This window comes from Chlorocebus sabaeus, chromosome 9, assembly GCF_047675955.1.
Source record: "Chlorocebus sabaeus isolate Y175 chromosome 9, mChlSab1.0.hap1, whole genome shotgun sequence".
NCBI lineage: Eukaryota > Metazoa > Chordata > Mammalia > Primates > Cercopithecidae > Chlorocebus > Chlorocebus sabaeus.
The window spans coordinates 12,934,717-12,949,652 of record NC_132912.1 but is presented as its reverse complement, the minus strand read 5'-3'; the positions used below and the strand labels follow the sequence as shown (position 1 = coordinate 12,949,652).

General features: G+C 47.7%; 1 protein-coding gene across 5 annotated transcripts in view; it reads right to left on the bottom strand.

Annotated features, from left to right (window-relative positions):
* The window catches only part of CAMK1D (calcium/calmodulin dependent protein kinase ID), a 490,514-nt gene that overhangs the window by 53,977 nt on the left and 421,601 nt on the right, over window positions 1–14,936 (bottom strand). For all 5 annotated transcript variants that reach the window (XM_008002265.3, XM_008002267.3, XM_008002270.3 and 2 more), the window contains one exon: window positions 12,802–12,928. In XM_008002265.3, coding sequence (XP_008000456.1) covers window positions 12,802–12,928 — 127 coding nt within the window. The remainder of the gene's footprint in view (window positions 1–12,801; window positions 12,929–14,936) is intronic.

Below are 14,936 nucleotides of genomic sequence, written 5' to 3'. Positions count from 1 at the left end.
AATCTTCATGCTCTTCTGAAGTAGAGAAGAATTTTCCCTTTCCCGAGCCCCGAGGATGTGCCAAGAAGCAGTTTCTGCCGAGAGGGTGGAGGAAACGGTGAAGCCCTCACCCTCCCAGGACACCCACGTTCAGGGTGCTTCGTTCACATCCATAGACGTCTGTGTGGCCTCTCCTCTCTGTCCTTCACACACGACCCCTCCAGTGGGCAGAGGATGGTGACACATCAGGAGGGAGCAGCCTGCGGGGGACAGGGGCACTCCTCGATGCCAGAAGTTAAAAGTCAACAGTCCAGAACCAGGCTGGGCGCACGGTGGCTCATGCCTGCAATCCCAGCACTTTCGGAGGCTGAGGTGGGTGGATCACTTGAGGTCAGGAGTTCGAGACCAGCCTGGCCAACATGGTGAAACCCCGTCTCTACTAAAAATACAAAAATTAGGCAGGCGTGGTGGTGCATACCTGTAGTCCCAGCTACTTGGGAGGCTGAGGCAGGATAATTGCTTGGACTGAGGAGGTGGAGGCTGCATTGAGCCAAGATTGCACCACTGCACCCTAGCCTGTGCGACAGAGCAAGACTCTGTCTCAAAAAAAAAAAAAAAACCAAAACCAAAACCAAAACCAAAACAAAAAAAAACTGAAAATACTGAATTTACTCTAAATACGAGTCTGTTATCTCAGATCCAGCATGGAATCAGAGGACAGGATTATAGACTCGGCTCTGTGCCATGGTAAACTACAGGATTCATTATCTCACCTATGCCTCAGTTTCCTGTCTTGATGGGCACCTGCCACTCTGTCCTAGAGTTACGCCTGCAAAGAAATGAACTGGAGCTCAACTTGAAAGAGTTGCACGTGGCCCCTTATTGTAAACAATGCCAGGAGGTATCTGTGTCCAGGGCTAGATGCTCAGATCACAGCTGGTCTTCCGGTCTTTGAGTAACTTCCACCAGGAAGTGGGAAGAAGCGATGCTCCCCTGCTGGTGGGGGAGGGAACACCAGCTACTAAATCAAATTGCAATCGAGTGTCTAAGAGTTTGTGATACTGCGCCTCAGAGAAGAGGTGAGAAGATTTCTTTCAAACAGTGAGAGAGAAAGATGACATTTCTACCCAGCAGTGGCCTTTTCAGAGATGCTAAATGGAACTTAAAGATCAGGAAAAATAAAATTAAGCTTCGTGTTGTTAGAACCCCAGACATACATTTCAGGGGAGAATTTGGCCTCAGTAAGAATGACATCAAGACAAGGAGGTAATACTGAATGTGCTTGGTCAGGTTGGCTTCCTGTCAGTAACGGAATTTGCAGCAGCAGGGGTATTAAAAAAGAAAAAATTAGACGATGAGGGACTTTTACCAGGAGCATCTTAATAAACAGCTATTGCTTCACCCGGGTTTCTAGTATTGCAATCCAGACTGTTGGCAAGTAAAAATCAGGCTGAAACACAGGATCGTTCTCTGTCTAAAGTTTGTCTTCTGCCCAAAGTCACGGAAGATGAGCAGGAGGCTTTGGGGACAGCTCTGATCTTTCTGTTGGTATAGCCTCCTCCACTAGTCTCTATTATATCCTTCACCTAGAGCTGTCATTCATGAGGAATGTATTGCCTCTAGCAATAGATCAGGATGGCAAATAAATAAATAAATAAATAAATAAATAAATAAATAAAAATCATCTCACCAGGCCAGGTATGGTGGCTCATGCCTATAATCCCAGCACTTTGGGAAGCCGAGGCCGGCAGATCACCTGAGGTCAGGAGTTTGAGACCAGCCTGGCCAACATGGTGAAACCCTGTCTCTACTAAAAATGTAAAAGCCAGGTGCAGTGGTGCATGCCTGTAATCCCAGGTTCTCGGGAGGATGAGGCAGGAGAATCGCTTGAACCCGGGAGACAGAGGTTGCAGTGAGCTGAGATCGTGCTACTGCATGCCAGCCTGGGCAACACAGCAAGACTCCGTTTCAAAAAAAAAAAAAAAAGTATCGCCAAAGAGCAGCTTACCCTGATTTTTCCAGTAGCCTCGAGTTTCACCACAGGCATGAGAAGTCCCCATGAAAGCACCATACTGGTATGTAATTACCATTCTCATCTAAGCAGGGACTGCTGTTCAAATGCTCCCAAAGCCAATCATGGAGGAGTGAGGCTAAGGAACAGGGAGGGAGTAGAAGCTGGGGTCGCTGGGCGTTCGAAATGTGGGAGGGCCTTGGAACTCCACGGGATGGAGGAAGTCAACTGTGCCAAGGAAGGCATTTCAAAGCAAAGTGGCCACAAATGGCACTGCTGTGCAGCCCTTCTAGGGGCTCCCATGGGGGCCTACCTGGTGTGTGATCATGACATGACGCCTACTCTGTACTGAAGTCAAGCCTTTCTTGTGAAATCTGATTAAGAAGACTGCTAGAGCCATTCCAGGGTTTTGGTTTTTAATCAAGACAAAGAAAAAAATGGAGCTACACAATGCTGCCATCCCCCTCTTTCCCACCACGACAAAACGTGACCTCCATCCCACATCAAGTATCTAAAGAAGCAATTCCAGATGGAAGACAAGTGCCTTAAAAACACTGTGTTCAGAGTGACTCTGTGGGGCTGCCATGTGTGGGAGGGGGCTCCTCAAAGCTGGGCTGGGTTTACGTTGCCCACATGCAATGAGTCAGGTCCATGAAGAGGAGCGGGCCCTACAAGTCCCCCCACTTAGGGGACCCTGTCCTCTCCGACACAGGGGGTCTGGCTGCAACCCACGGTGTGATAAAATGTTCATTGTGGGCTGTCACCGAGTAGCTGTTGAGAAAGAGAGAAAATTCTCATCTGGATGTTCCGCCTACTCATCTGTGCCCTGTATGACAATTTCTTAGTTACATAAAATCCTGTTTCGACACTAACAGTCGGAGAGGATGGGAACAATGATGTAATGCTTATAGTCACAGACCAAAATATGGTATTTAAGTGAGAAACAAATAAAAAGCAAGCTCTGTTGGGGAGCAGCCACATAGAGAAGTGGAAATGAAAGGACTGGGAACAGAGGCGCTGTGGGGAAAGACGAAAAGAATCGAGACCACTCAGAAGACAGAGGTGGGGAGGTCAGTCGGCTGAATCCTTCTTCTTGGCTGTTGGGAGTGAAGATGGGAAAAATGATGGCCAGTATCCTTGACACGTAGATATTTACATACTTAAAGGATACCAAATCACAAGTCTATAGAAACGTACAATGCTCAAACCAGAAAAAAACAAAACAAAACAGGAGATGTTTAGCCCAGCACATTTATTTTATATACAAGAAACTGAGAATCCCCAAGTTTAAGTGAAAGGCACAGGCCTCCTTCATAACTAACCAATGGCAGACAAAGGAAGACGCTTACATTCAAGTCCTCTGCTGTGACTGCCACCAACTATAGGCTGGGCGGCTTTGAGGACAGAGGTCCTCGCCCCAACACTGTGCTGGCTGGAACCCCTGGTTTCTAAGAGCTCATCATAATCCCCAGCCCCACATCAACTTCTAGAAGTGCAGTGATCCCTGAATTAACACCAATCCTCTAACTCAGTGAAAAAATACATCGAGAATGTTGACCAACTGTTCTCCATCTCTTTTTAGAGAAGAACAAGACGAAACACGTTTAAACTATTTTAGGCAAGTTAAGACCGAGCTAGACCAAAGACGTCTATTGTGGCCTTGCAGCCAACACTGCAACTAAGTTCCAGAAGGAAATGAATGATTTCTTCCCTGACAGCCTCAGGAACATAACAGTCAGCCACCATCTAAAGCATCAAGGTGCAGTTCTGCTTCCAGACAGAATGATGGATCAGCTGTAAATGTTCCTTCTTATTTCTGAGTGACATCCGTAATGGAATAGTGTGGCTGTGGTTGTGCACTCCACATAAAATATTGCTAGGTGGTGAACTGTCACTGAATAAGGCTCCAAAAAAAAAAAAAAAAAAAAAAAAAAACACAACCTCAACTAGGCACAGTGGCTAATATCTGTAATCTCAGCACTTTGGGAGGATGAGGCTGGAGGATCACTTGAGCCCAGGAGTTCAAGACCAGCCTGAGCATCAAAGTGAGACCCTGTCTCTACAAAAACAATTTTAAATTAGCCAGGTGTGGTGGTGTGCACCTGTAGTCCCAGCTCTGCAGGAGGCTGAGGTGGGAGGATCACCTGAGCCTGGGGGATCGAGGCTGCAGTGAGCTATGATCATGCCACTACACTCCAGCCTGGGGGACACAGCGAGACCCTGTCTCTTAAAAAAAAGAAAAGATAAAGATGGAAAACAGGCCGTCCTCCACCGAATAGAAGTTTATCATCTGTCTCGTCAGTTACGTGATTGATATGGATGTTTTCTGTCACTTACTACTGATGTTCGGTGATTCAGGTATTCTAATTAACGCAGCTGAGCAGGCAATACACATAATTTTATTAACTTCCTTAGCTCTGACTTTTATTGCCGAGACCAAGGGGAATGTTATACTTGACTTAATTAAGTGGACTCCCAATCCCGGTCAATACCATACTGACAGCCACCACGGGCTCCCAAGGAGCCACTTTCTACCAGATGGGCCCATCATTTCTCCTCAATCATCACCAAGTACAATTCCACCAGCCCTCTCTCCAAGCCCAGTGAGTCTGTTCATTTCTCCCAGATCCTCCAAGAAGCAGCCCGTGACTCTGGGCCTCGGCTCCCTCTGCCTGCTCTGCACCTGTGACTCTCCTTACTTTTGCTCAAGTCCTACCCTTCCTTCAAATCCACGTCCTCCGGGAGTTTTCCCCTGGTCATTGCAACCTTTAATGATCCCTCTCATTCCTGTATTTTTTAGAGATGGGGTCTCACTCTGTTGCCCAGGCTGGAGTGCAGCGGTGTGCTCATACTTTGCCGTGGCCTCAGAGTCCTGGGCTCAAGGGATCCCCCTGCATCAGCCTCCTGAATAGCTGGGACTACAAGTGTGTGCCACCACACCCAGCTACTATTTTTTTTAAAAGAGATAGGGGTCTTACTATGTTGCCCAGGCTGGTCTTAAACTCCTGGACTCAATTGATCCTCTCACCCTGGCCTCCCAAGGAGCTGGGATTACAGGCATGAGCCAATGTGCCCAGCTTTCATACCTATATTTTAATGTTGCTTCTGAAATACACTGCCTCACATGAATCTGTATGGCCCATCTGCCACAATTTACTGGAGAACCTGTGGGTGTTGGCAGAGCCAGCCCTATGAGCTGCCCACAACCCAGTGATACGGATGGGGGTGCCCACCATCTCCCGCTATCAGTGAAGTGATGCACTGCCTCCACAGGCCACGGTCCTTGCGAAGGGTATGTACGATCCAGGCAGCCGTCACATGTAAAAGGGTGAAGCTCAAAGTGCTTAGTCCTCCTGCCTCCTCCTAAGGCACCTTGTGCATTGGGATACTTGGGGAAAAAGCACCATTTTCGGTTTCATTGTTAGAGAGTTCATTTAAATTGAAGTAACAGCTTCATGTTGGCAGAATTAACTATTCAGCTGAATAGTCACTTAGATAATAATAAAACGGTGATTCACAAATTGAAACCAACACTTCTACCTATCAAAAGTCTGAACTCAAGCTATAAACCTATAGATTGCCTTGGGGAGCATGGAAGATTTTCCTCATCTGTATTCACATTATTTCTTTCAAAATACAAAGACACCATGCTAGGCTGGGAGCAGACAGCAACCCGCTGCCCCTGGCTTGGGCCCAGGGGATAGTGTGGTCCCTGAATCAGAAGTGGCAGCTCTCTCTCCCTCCTTCCTCGCAGCTGCCAAATGGCGCTGGGCTCTGCTCTGTTCAAATGGAAAACTTTCCAGCAGGGATGAAGCTGCAGTTTCTTTGCTCAAGATTCAAAATGGTGCCCCAAGAGCCTTGCAGGGACAAGCCATGGTTGGTGAAGGAGGTGAGTGGCTGGGGTGAGCCCCACGGTGGACACCATGCTGGTGTACTTACCAAGACCCGTTTTGCCTTCTTCCTGCCATTCCTCTCACCACAGTGCTACCACACTTAATTAATAGTTCAACCAGGGTCAGGAATGGTGGCTCATGCCTGTAATCCCAGCACTTTGGAAGGCCGAGGCGGCTGGATCACCTGAGGTTGGGAGTTCGAGACCAGCCTGACCAATATGGGAGAAAACCCATCTCTAATAAAAATACAAAATTAGCCAGGCGTGGTGGCACATGCCTGTAATCCCAGCTACTTGGGAGGCTGAGGCAGGACAATTGCTTGAACCCGGGAGGCAGAGGTTGCAGTGAGCTGAGATCGCGCCATTGCACTCCAGCCTGGGCAATGAGAGCAAGACTCCATCTCAAAAAAAAAAAAAAAAAAAAAAAAAAAAAGTTCAACTAAATCCTCATCTTACTTGACTCAGTAGCAGCAACTGACACGTGATACTTTCTGCATGGAGCACTTTCTCCACATGGTGACGGGGAGCACGCCACTCCCTGCCAGCGCTCTTTCTACTTCACCCACTGCCCCTTCTCTGTCTTGGTCTCCTCTGCGGGCTCCAGCTTGTCCTCCTGACCTCTCCACCCTGACATCCCCAGGACTCGGCTCTGGGACCTTTCCTCTCCTTCATTGCCTATCCTGGTTCACGGCTTTAAAACGCGGCCATAAATTAACATCTCCCAAATCTAGTTGATCCTCACTACTCAAGGATTCTGTATCTGCAAATGTGCCTACTGGCTAAAAGTTATTCGCAACCCCCAAATCAATACTTTGTGGTCATTTGTGGACATGCGTAGAGTGACTAAAGACTTGAGTTGCCCGATGCGCAAGTTTCAAGCTGAGGCGGAATGAGGCGGTGCTCCTCCTCCATGTTTCAGCTCAGACTGTAAACAAGGGTCTTTTCTCACCCTCTATCTGGTGTCACGTTTTTCACATTTTTGGGTTTTATTGGAGATCTCCCTGTTTACAACAGCCCCAAGCATAGTGCTGAAGTCTGTCTAGCTTTCCTAACAGCAAAGAGGCTGCGACGTGCCTTTCAGAGAAAATCGGTGGGTTAGAGAAGCTTCCTTTAGGCGGGAGTTACGGTGCTGTGGGCTGCAAATCAAAGTTAATGATTCAAGAACACATATTCAATAAGGTGTCTTTAAACAGAAACACACACTCTGAAAAGGTTGTACTGATCGGTTGATGAAAATGTGACCAGAGGCTCACAGGAACCCAGCCTGTGTTTCCCTTAGGAGCAATGGTTCAGTATCAATTAATTCAGTGCTTTCAGCTATTTTCTATAATAGAACATGACGCCTGTGAACAGCGAGAATCGACTGCGCATAGTTCCAGGGTCACGTTCCAACTGCCCTCTTGGCCTATTCAACTTTAACAAACTGAAACCAAGCTCCTCCTAAGGCATCTGCAATCTATTCATCCCCCAGGCTCTTCCACCTCCAGTAAAGACGACTGCACCCTCCTGGGGTACTCAGGCCCCAAAACCTCTGAATTATCCATGCCTTCTCTCTTTCTCTCAAACCCTACTTTCAACCTTTCAGAAAACCTTGAGGACAGCGCCTTTGAAATATACCTGACATCTGATAGCTTCTTATCACTTCTGCTGCAACCAATCTGGACTAAACCCTTGCTGATCGATGCCTGAGGCTTCTCACGGTCTCACCTGATCAGTGCCAGAGTCTTCCGACGGCCTCCTTTCTCCACCCCACCCCCGCCATCTATCCTGATCCCAGCTTGTGTCCTAGAGCAGCAATCGCCAACCTTTTTGGCACAAAGGATCAGTTTCATGGAAGACAATTGTTTCATGGATATGGGACTGGGGATGGTTTCAGGAGGAAACTGTTCCACCTCAGATCATCAGGCATTAGAGCTCTCAAAACGAGTGCGCAACCTAGATCCCTTGCAGGCCCAGCTGACAATAGGGTTCGAGCTCCTATGAGAAGCTACTGCCGCTGATGTGATAGGAGGTGGAGCTCAGGCAGGAATGCTCGCCAGCCAGACTCTCACTTGCTGCTGTGCAGCTCGGTTCCTAACAGGCCCTGAATCAGTATCGGTCCAAGGCCTGGGGGTTAGGAACCCCTGTCCAAGAGGGATCCTGTTAAAAACAGAGTGTCACTGCCTTAACACAGAAGCCTCTGGATGGCATCCTATCACCAAGTAAAAGCTAAAGTCTATACAATGATTTCCAAGTCCTGGTCCACATACCCCTGCTCAGGACTTCTCCGACTGCCTCTCCTAGTCCTCTCCTTCCTGCTCCCTCTGCTCCCTGCCGCTTGCCCACATTCTCCTGCCTTCAGGCCTCTGCACTGCGCCTGGAATGCCCTCCAGATACTTGTATGGTCAGTTCTCTCGCTCCTATCAAATCTTTACCCACGGCCACCCTCTTAGTGAGGGCTGCCTGCACACTGTAGTTAAAATTGCCACCACCCTCTGAACACACGCACTTCTTATCATCTTTTCTGCTTCACTTTTCTCCATAGTATTAAGGCCACCTAATACACGAATGAACTTAGCTATCAATATTTGCTTTAAATCCTATGTCTCTCCCACTCAGATGTAAGTGCCACTAGGGAGGGGATTTTTATCTTTTTTTCTTCTATTTCTATTGATGTACCCACCCAGTGCCCAGAACAGAAGGTAGACAATAAATAAATAATTCTTGAAGGGCTGAATGATGTAGCCCTGAGCATACATTAAGCTGACCTGGTTGCTTTCTCTCTCACAATACTGTTGAATGTTTTGAGGTCAGAGTTTGTACCTTATTCACATTTGTATTCTCTCTCTCTTTTTTTTTTTTTTTTTTTTGAGATGGAGTCTCGCTCTGTTGCCCACACTGGAGTGCAATGGCGCAATCTCAGCTCACTGCAACCTCTGCCTCCCAGGTTTAAGCGATTCTCCTGCCTCAGCCTCCTGAGTAGCTGGGATTACAGGTGCCCGCCACCTTGCCTGGATAATTTTTTGTATTTTTAGTAGAGATGGGGTTTCACCATATTGGCCAGGCTGGTCTGGAACTCCCGACCTCAGGTGATCAGCCTGCCGTGGCCTCCCAAGGAGCTGGGATTATAGGCATGAGCCACCGTGTCTGGCCCATATTTGTATTCTCAGACCAAACACTGTACACTTGGCCCTCATATCCATGGATTCAAAATGTGTGGATCCACAGATCAAAAATATTTGAAAAAATAATAAAGGTAATACAAATGAAAACAATACCTATCTGCATCAGGTATTGTAAGTAATCTCGCGATGACAGTACACAGAGGCCACGCCTAGGTTATATGCCAACACTATGCCATTTCATATGAGGAACTTGACCATCTGAGGATGTTGGTATCTGCAGGGTGTGGAGTATCTTGGAACCCAGCCCCCTTGGATACCAAGGGACGACTGCACACAGTACACAGCAGGAACTCAATAAATGCATGCTGAGTGAATGGCACGGGAAGAGAGAAAGAAAACATGGCTAAGATTCATGAGCTGTGTGTTTTTACTAAATGCAGTAGTGTCTGCACAAAGATTTAATGAGACTCACAGTGAAATGAGAGACACAGATTGATACGAACCCTAATGCGAATGTGATCAGACCATAACGAGAAAAGGGTCATAGAAAGAACCAGGATGTCAAAAGACAGAACAAGGTGATATGAAAGCAGTCAAAGGAGGTAACATTTAAATTGGGATTTGGCAGCTGAATAGGAGCTTGCCACACAGACAAGGGAGGAAACAGCCCAAGTTCAGCTGGTAACTGCCTAAGGGATGTCCTCTAGACACAAGCTCTTCAAAGCAGCCCCTTCCCTCCTCTGAAGTTTTGTCCCCTCCACAAGACTCACTCCAGAGGCGCTCTCTTGGTGGAGTTTCAGTGCTCAGTCAACACAAACCAACAGAAGAGCGCCACTGCTACAGTCCTCCTCTCCCCCAGCCTCCTCCAGGACAACCTGGTATCTCACAACATCAATAGCCAATGGCTCCCACTGGCTGTCATTTAGAGTAGCAAGAGCAACAGACTCTTCTCAACACCATTCCTGACTCATCAGCGCCAGACACAGCAATCAACAGACCGAGACCCCGCAGACGGCAGCCACAGAAACCAGAAAAACTGCCATTCCGTGGGCTTTGCCAAAACACAGAGAAGTAAAACTCAATTTAGAAAGTGCTGGAGTTTTCCAGCCAAACATGAGAAGCACGTGACGCATACGTAGCTAGGGGCCTTCACTGGTTGTCAGAGCATTTAAATCACAGCCCAAGAGTCAACTTCCTAAAGGGAACAGCTGGGCAGGTGACAGTAACAGCACCTTCTGACCAGGGGAGACAGCTGAAAAGAGGACCAGCAGACCTGTTCATTTTCTAATGGCTGGGATTCCGGGTAGTTGGAACAGGCTCTCCCCAGTCAGCTTGTCTCGCCTCATGGATTCACGGCTTCCCTGATGGCTCAGACTGAGCTGGAGAAATTCCATGCGTATAGCACACACATTCTTTCCTCCCGTTGCCACCGCAGGCACATGTCCCCCCACCAGGGACCAGGCTATTCCTGCAACCATTATCACACTATCCTAAAAGAGACGATTGTTGACCATGCTGTTAATCTCTATCAAAGCCTGCACTGGCTTTTGTTTGTTTGTTTTTTGAGACAGGGTCTCGCTCTGTCACCCAGGCTGGAGTGCAGTGGCACAATCTCAGCCCCACTGCAACTTCCGTCCCCCAGGTTCAAGCGATTCTCTTGCCTCAGCCTCCCAGGTAGCTGGGACTACAGGCGCCCGCCATCATGCCCCGCTAATTTTTGTATTTTTAGTAGAGATGGGGTTTTGCCATGTTGGTCAGACTGATCTTGAATTCCTGGACTCAACTGACACACCCGCCTTGGCCTCCCAAAGTGCTGGGATTACAGGTGTGAGCCACTGCACTCGGCCATGCACTGGACCTTTCAAAAACGAGCAGAGCAGCCTTTTCTTCTGTGCCTTCTGCATACACATGATCCAGGGAATCGAGCCCCCCTGCGACAGTATCCACGCAGCTCCTCCCCAGCCACGTTTCAACCACCTGCATCTCCCTGCTTCTAAACCCTGCTGCTTTTTTCCCTTCCGCTTATTTTGTTCTCTACCCGCCTCAGCCTGCTCTTGTCTTTCCTCCTCTGAGTTACTCTGAAAATGAACAGCTATGACACTCGAGCTTGACATGGCTCTGTAATTATATGCAAGAACTTGAAAAGCCACAAAGTCATCTGGCCCAAGGTCATCTGGAGTTTCCCACAATATCCCTTGTAACCCCTTTAGTTTCAGGCCAACTCTCCTCGGCCTGCCTGGGAAGGTTCTGTGGATGTCCCCAAAGACCCACAGGGATGATGCTGGTCACATAACATACCTCCTCTCTCAGGTGGGTTCACCAGCTGTTCTCATGAAGAAAGGTCACTGCACTTTGCATGACAAGAACTTAGCTTCAGTCGGGCGCAGTGGCTCACGCCTGTAATCCTAGCACTTTGGGAGGCCGGGATGGGCGGATCACCTGAGATCAGGAGTTTAAGACCAGCCTGGCCAACATGGCAAAACCCTGTCTCTACTAAAATTACAAAAATTAGCCAGATATGGTGGCAGGCGCCTGTAATCCCAGCTACTCGGGAGGCTGAGGCAGGAGACTCACTTGAACCCAGGAAGCGGAGGTTGCAGTGAGTTGACATTGCGCCAATGCACTCCAACCTTGCGACAGAGCTAGATTCAGTACCCTACCACACCCCGCCTCAAAAAAAAAAAAAAAAAAAAAAAAAAAAAAAAAAAAAAAAAATTCAGCCTCAGACTCCATTTTCGGTAACTCTTTTCCAACCTCATCTTTTTTCTTGCTCTCAGATGTCCCTAGCTCGTACCCTCTCCCAGCCTTTGCGCTTTTGCACAAACTGGTTACTTTTCCTGGGATGCTATCCTGTAACTCCCACATGGCTGGCTTCTTCTTGCCACTGAGACCAAGGCCCAAGTCTCCTCCCTGTCCTGTCAGCCCAGTCCTGATTCCTTGTCACTCCATGGCAGGCCCCCAGGTTTAGTTTCTTCATAGCACTTATGATCTGAAATGGCCCCATTTGCTTATTTGTTCCAACTAAAACGTAAGCTCCATGAGGGCAGGCACCGTGTCCGTGTCATTCACTGCCTTAACCCCGGTGCCTGGTACAGCATCAGGTACATAGTAGCAACTTTACATACATCTGCCGAATGAATGAATGAATACACTGATGTCAGTGAAGGTCTCAGAACAGTCACAAGTATTCTAATGGCGTTTCTCCAGGACCCCAGAAGTCAAAAGATGAACATCAGAATCTAAGTGTTCAGATCTGTCAGTAGTGTTCTCTGCATTTTGGATGTTTAGTACAAAGAACTGGGGGTTGGGATTTAGGGAAAAACTTGAATGCCTAGCATCACAGTACAGATCAGGGTTGACTGATAGATGAGAGTGACTTGGTCAAGGTCTGAACCAGGTTCCTCCATCAATGTTCCTATCTCAGCAATTGGAATGTTTTCTTGTGTGTGCAACTTACTGTTATCTCAGTGTCTCACTGTAAATCACTCAGAAACAGATGCATGCAGGATCTCTGGAAATGGAATCTGGGATTCATCCAAATTAACTCCCAGCCTCCCGTCAGGCCCACAACCAAATCAAATGGGATTTCTACCCAACTGAGCAAAAGTTTTCAGGGGAAATCACTTCCCTGCTATGAATTATTCATTCCAGTGTCCCTCAATCTTTTTATTCTTTCCCCCAAGGGAAGTGAAGGCAGCTGTGATTACATGCCAAGCTCATATACTTCAGACAACTGATGAGTTGACACACGGTGACACCACACATGAGAACATCACATACGCATGGGCACATGTGTGCACACTCACTGTCCTTACCAACATAGCCTGGAGTTCCACAGGCAGTGGACATCACATCTCCTTTGCCCTCCATTTTTGACAATCCAAAGTCACTGATCATGATTTTGGACTCTTCATCTTGACTGTAGTACAAGAGATTTTCAGGCTAGAAAGAAAATAAGAAAAAAACATTACAAACTACATGTAAAGCTGGGTTAACTGTGGAAGACCCATTCAACTGCAAAACCTATTTGCAACGTCAGGATGTCCTTGACCTTCGGACATAGTAGATGCATCAGCTAAAGCAGCGGCCAATAGAAACAGTGCAGAGAGCCCAGCAGAGTGTCTGGCACAGATGGGCTTTCAATCTACGTTAGTCTCTTTCCTTTCCTCATATTTTGTCTACTTTAAAAAAGCTCACCATATTCTGAGACAATCGAGAAAGCTGACTGCTGTGCAGACTTGTGGATTCAGGTCTGGGGTTAGGGAAGGGAGATTCCAGGAAATGAAATCACTCTTGCAGGTGCTTCTCTGCTCCTTTTTATAGAGTGATTTTTCTTGAATCCAAGGGTCTCTGTTTCTGCCCTCAGTAACATGCCCTGGTGCTCCGCAGTTCTGGGAGATGTACTGCACTGCGCCCTTCACGAAGGCCAGCTGAGCCCTGCTCGTTCCTCTGCCAGGGAAGCAGAGGGATGCCATCCTGGAATAAATGAATCTGGAATTGAAGATGTAGCACTTTCCAGCCGTGTACCCTTAAAGGGTTCGCACTTCTGTTTGCCTTTCTGTGAAGCATGCGTTGATTTCATCCTTTGTCTGCTCCTCTGAACAGTGCTCGGGCAGCAGGAATGCACAACAAAGGCCTTCTTCCATTTCTTATGGCCCCCGTGTTCCCGTCTTCACTACAGTTCTGCAACATGAAGGAGGGGCTGAGAGTGGCAGTCCTGGGGTTGGCATGGGAGCCAATGAAGTATCATTTGCATAGTATTTTATGCAGAACTGGGGAATCTCATTGTTCCTAGCAAGGAAGGGAGGTGGGGCTTATGGAGGCTGAGAAGCTACAGCCTGGGAGCTTGTCCCTGCACTGCTGGGTGGACCTTGAACACAGAGAGGAGCCTGCATTTTTTTTTTTTTTTTTCCTCAAGAGTTGCTGGACTCGATGACTCCTGGATTCATCATCATGGTGACGATTTATCACTGGGGGACACAATGTCAAGGACTGTCATCTCTGCTGTTGTCTGGGAATGTCCACCCTTCAGGATAATCCTCACCCAGTGAATGAGGAATCGTTTCCGTCGTTTACACCAAACCTTAAACAGAGCGCAGCATGAAGAATCTGACGTGGGAAAGGCATTTCCCCACAGCACTTCCCATCCAGCTCTCCTCCCCAGTCCCAGGGGCGAGCCACATTCTCTCTCTCAGGGGTTTGTGGTGAATCTTGGGTTCCTAAGGGTTGGACTTTAGAAACTATTCTTATGTAGAGTGTGAAAGGAAAATAAATCTCAGGACCCCAAAATCACTAAGCCGGAGGGAAAAGTCAAACTGGGAACTACGCAAACCTGCCTCCCATTTTATTTCTAAATAATGAAACTACAAAGATAAAATGCCACATTCCTCCCTCACGATTCGCTGATAAGGAAATTCCTTGTGGGCAAAAGACAGACAAAACTCAAAGTATGGCCAGGCATGGTGGTTCACACCTGTAATCCAAGCACTTTGGGAGGCCGAGGCAGGCAGATCACCTGAGGTCAGGAGTTCAAGACCAGCCTGACCAACATGGCGAAACCCCATCTCTACTAAAAATACAAAAATTAGTCGGGTGTGGTGGCACATGCCTGTAATCCTGGCTACCTGGGAGGCTGAGGCAGGAGAATTGCTTGAACCCAGGAGGCGGAGGTTGCAGTGAGCCAAGATTGCGCCATTGCACTCCAGCCTGGACAATGAGAGTGAAACTTCGTCTCAAAATAACTAACTCACTCACTCACTCACTCACTCACTCACTCACTCAAAGTCCTCCCTCTGCTCATGGGAGACAAAAGCATACCTGATTGCTTCCTCTGCCCTATTGTTTCACTGAGCCAGACTAAGGCGTGAGTGACTATTCCTGTAAATTATGTATTCAGTGAAGAGCTGATCAGAGACTCAAACGAAAGCAACCGGTTGTCTCTTATCTATCT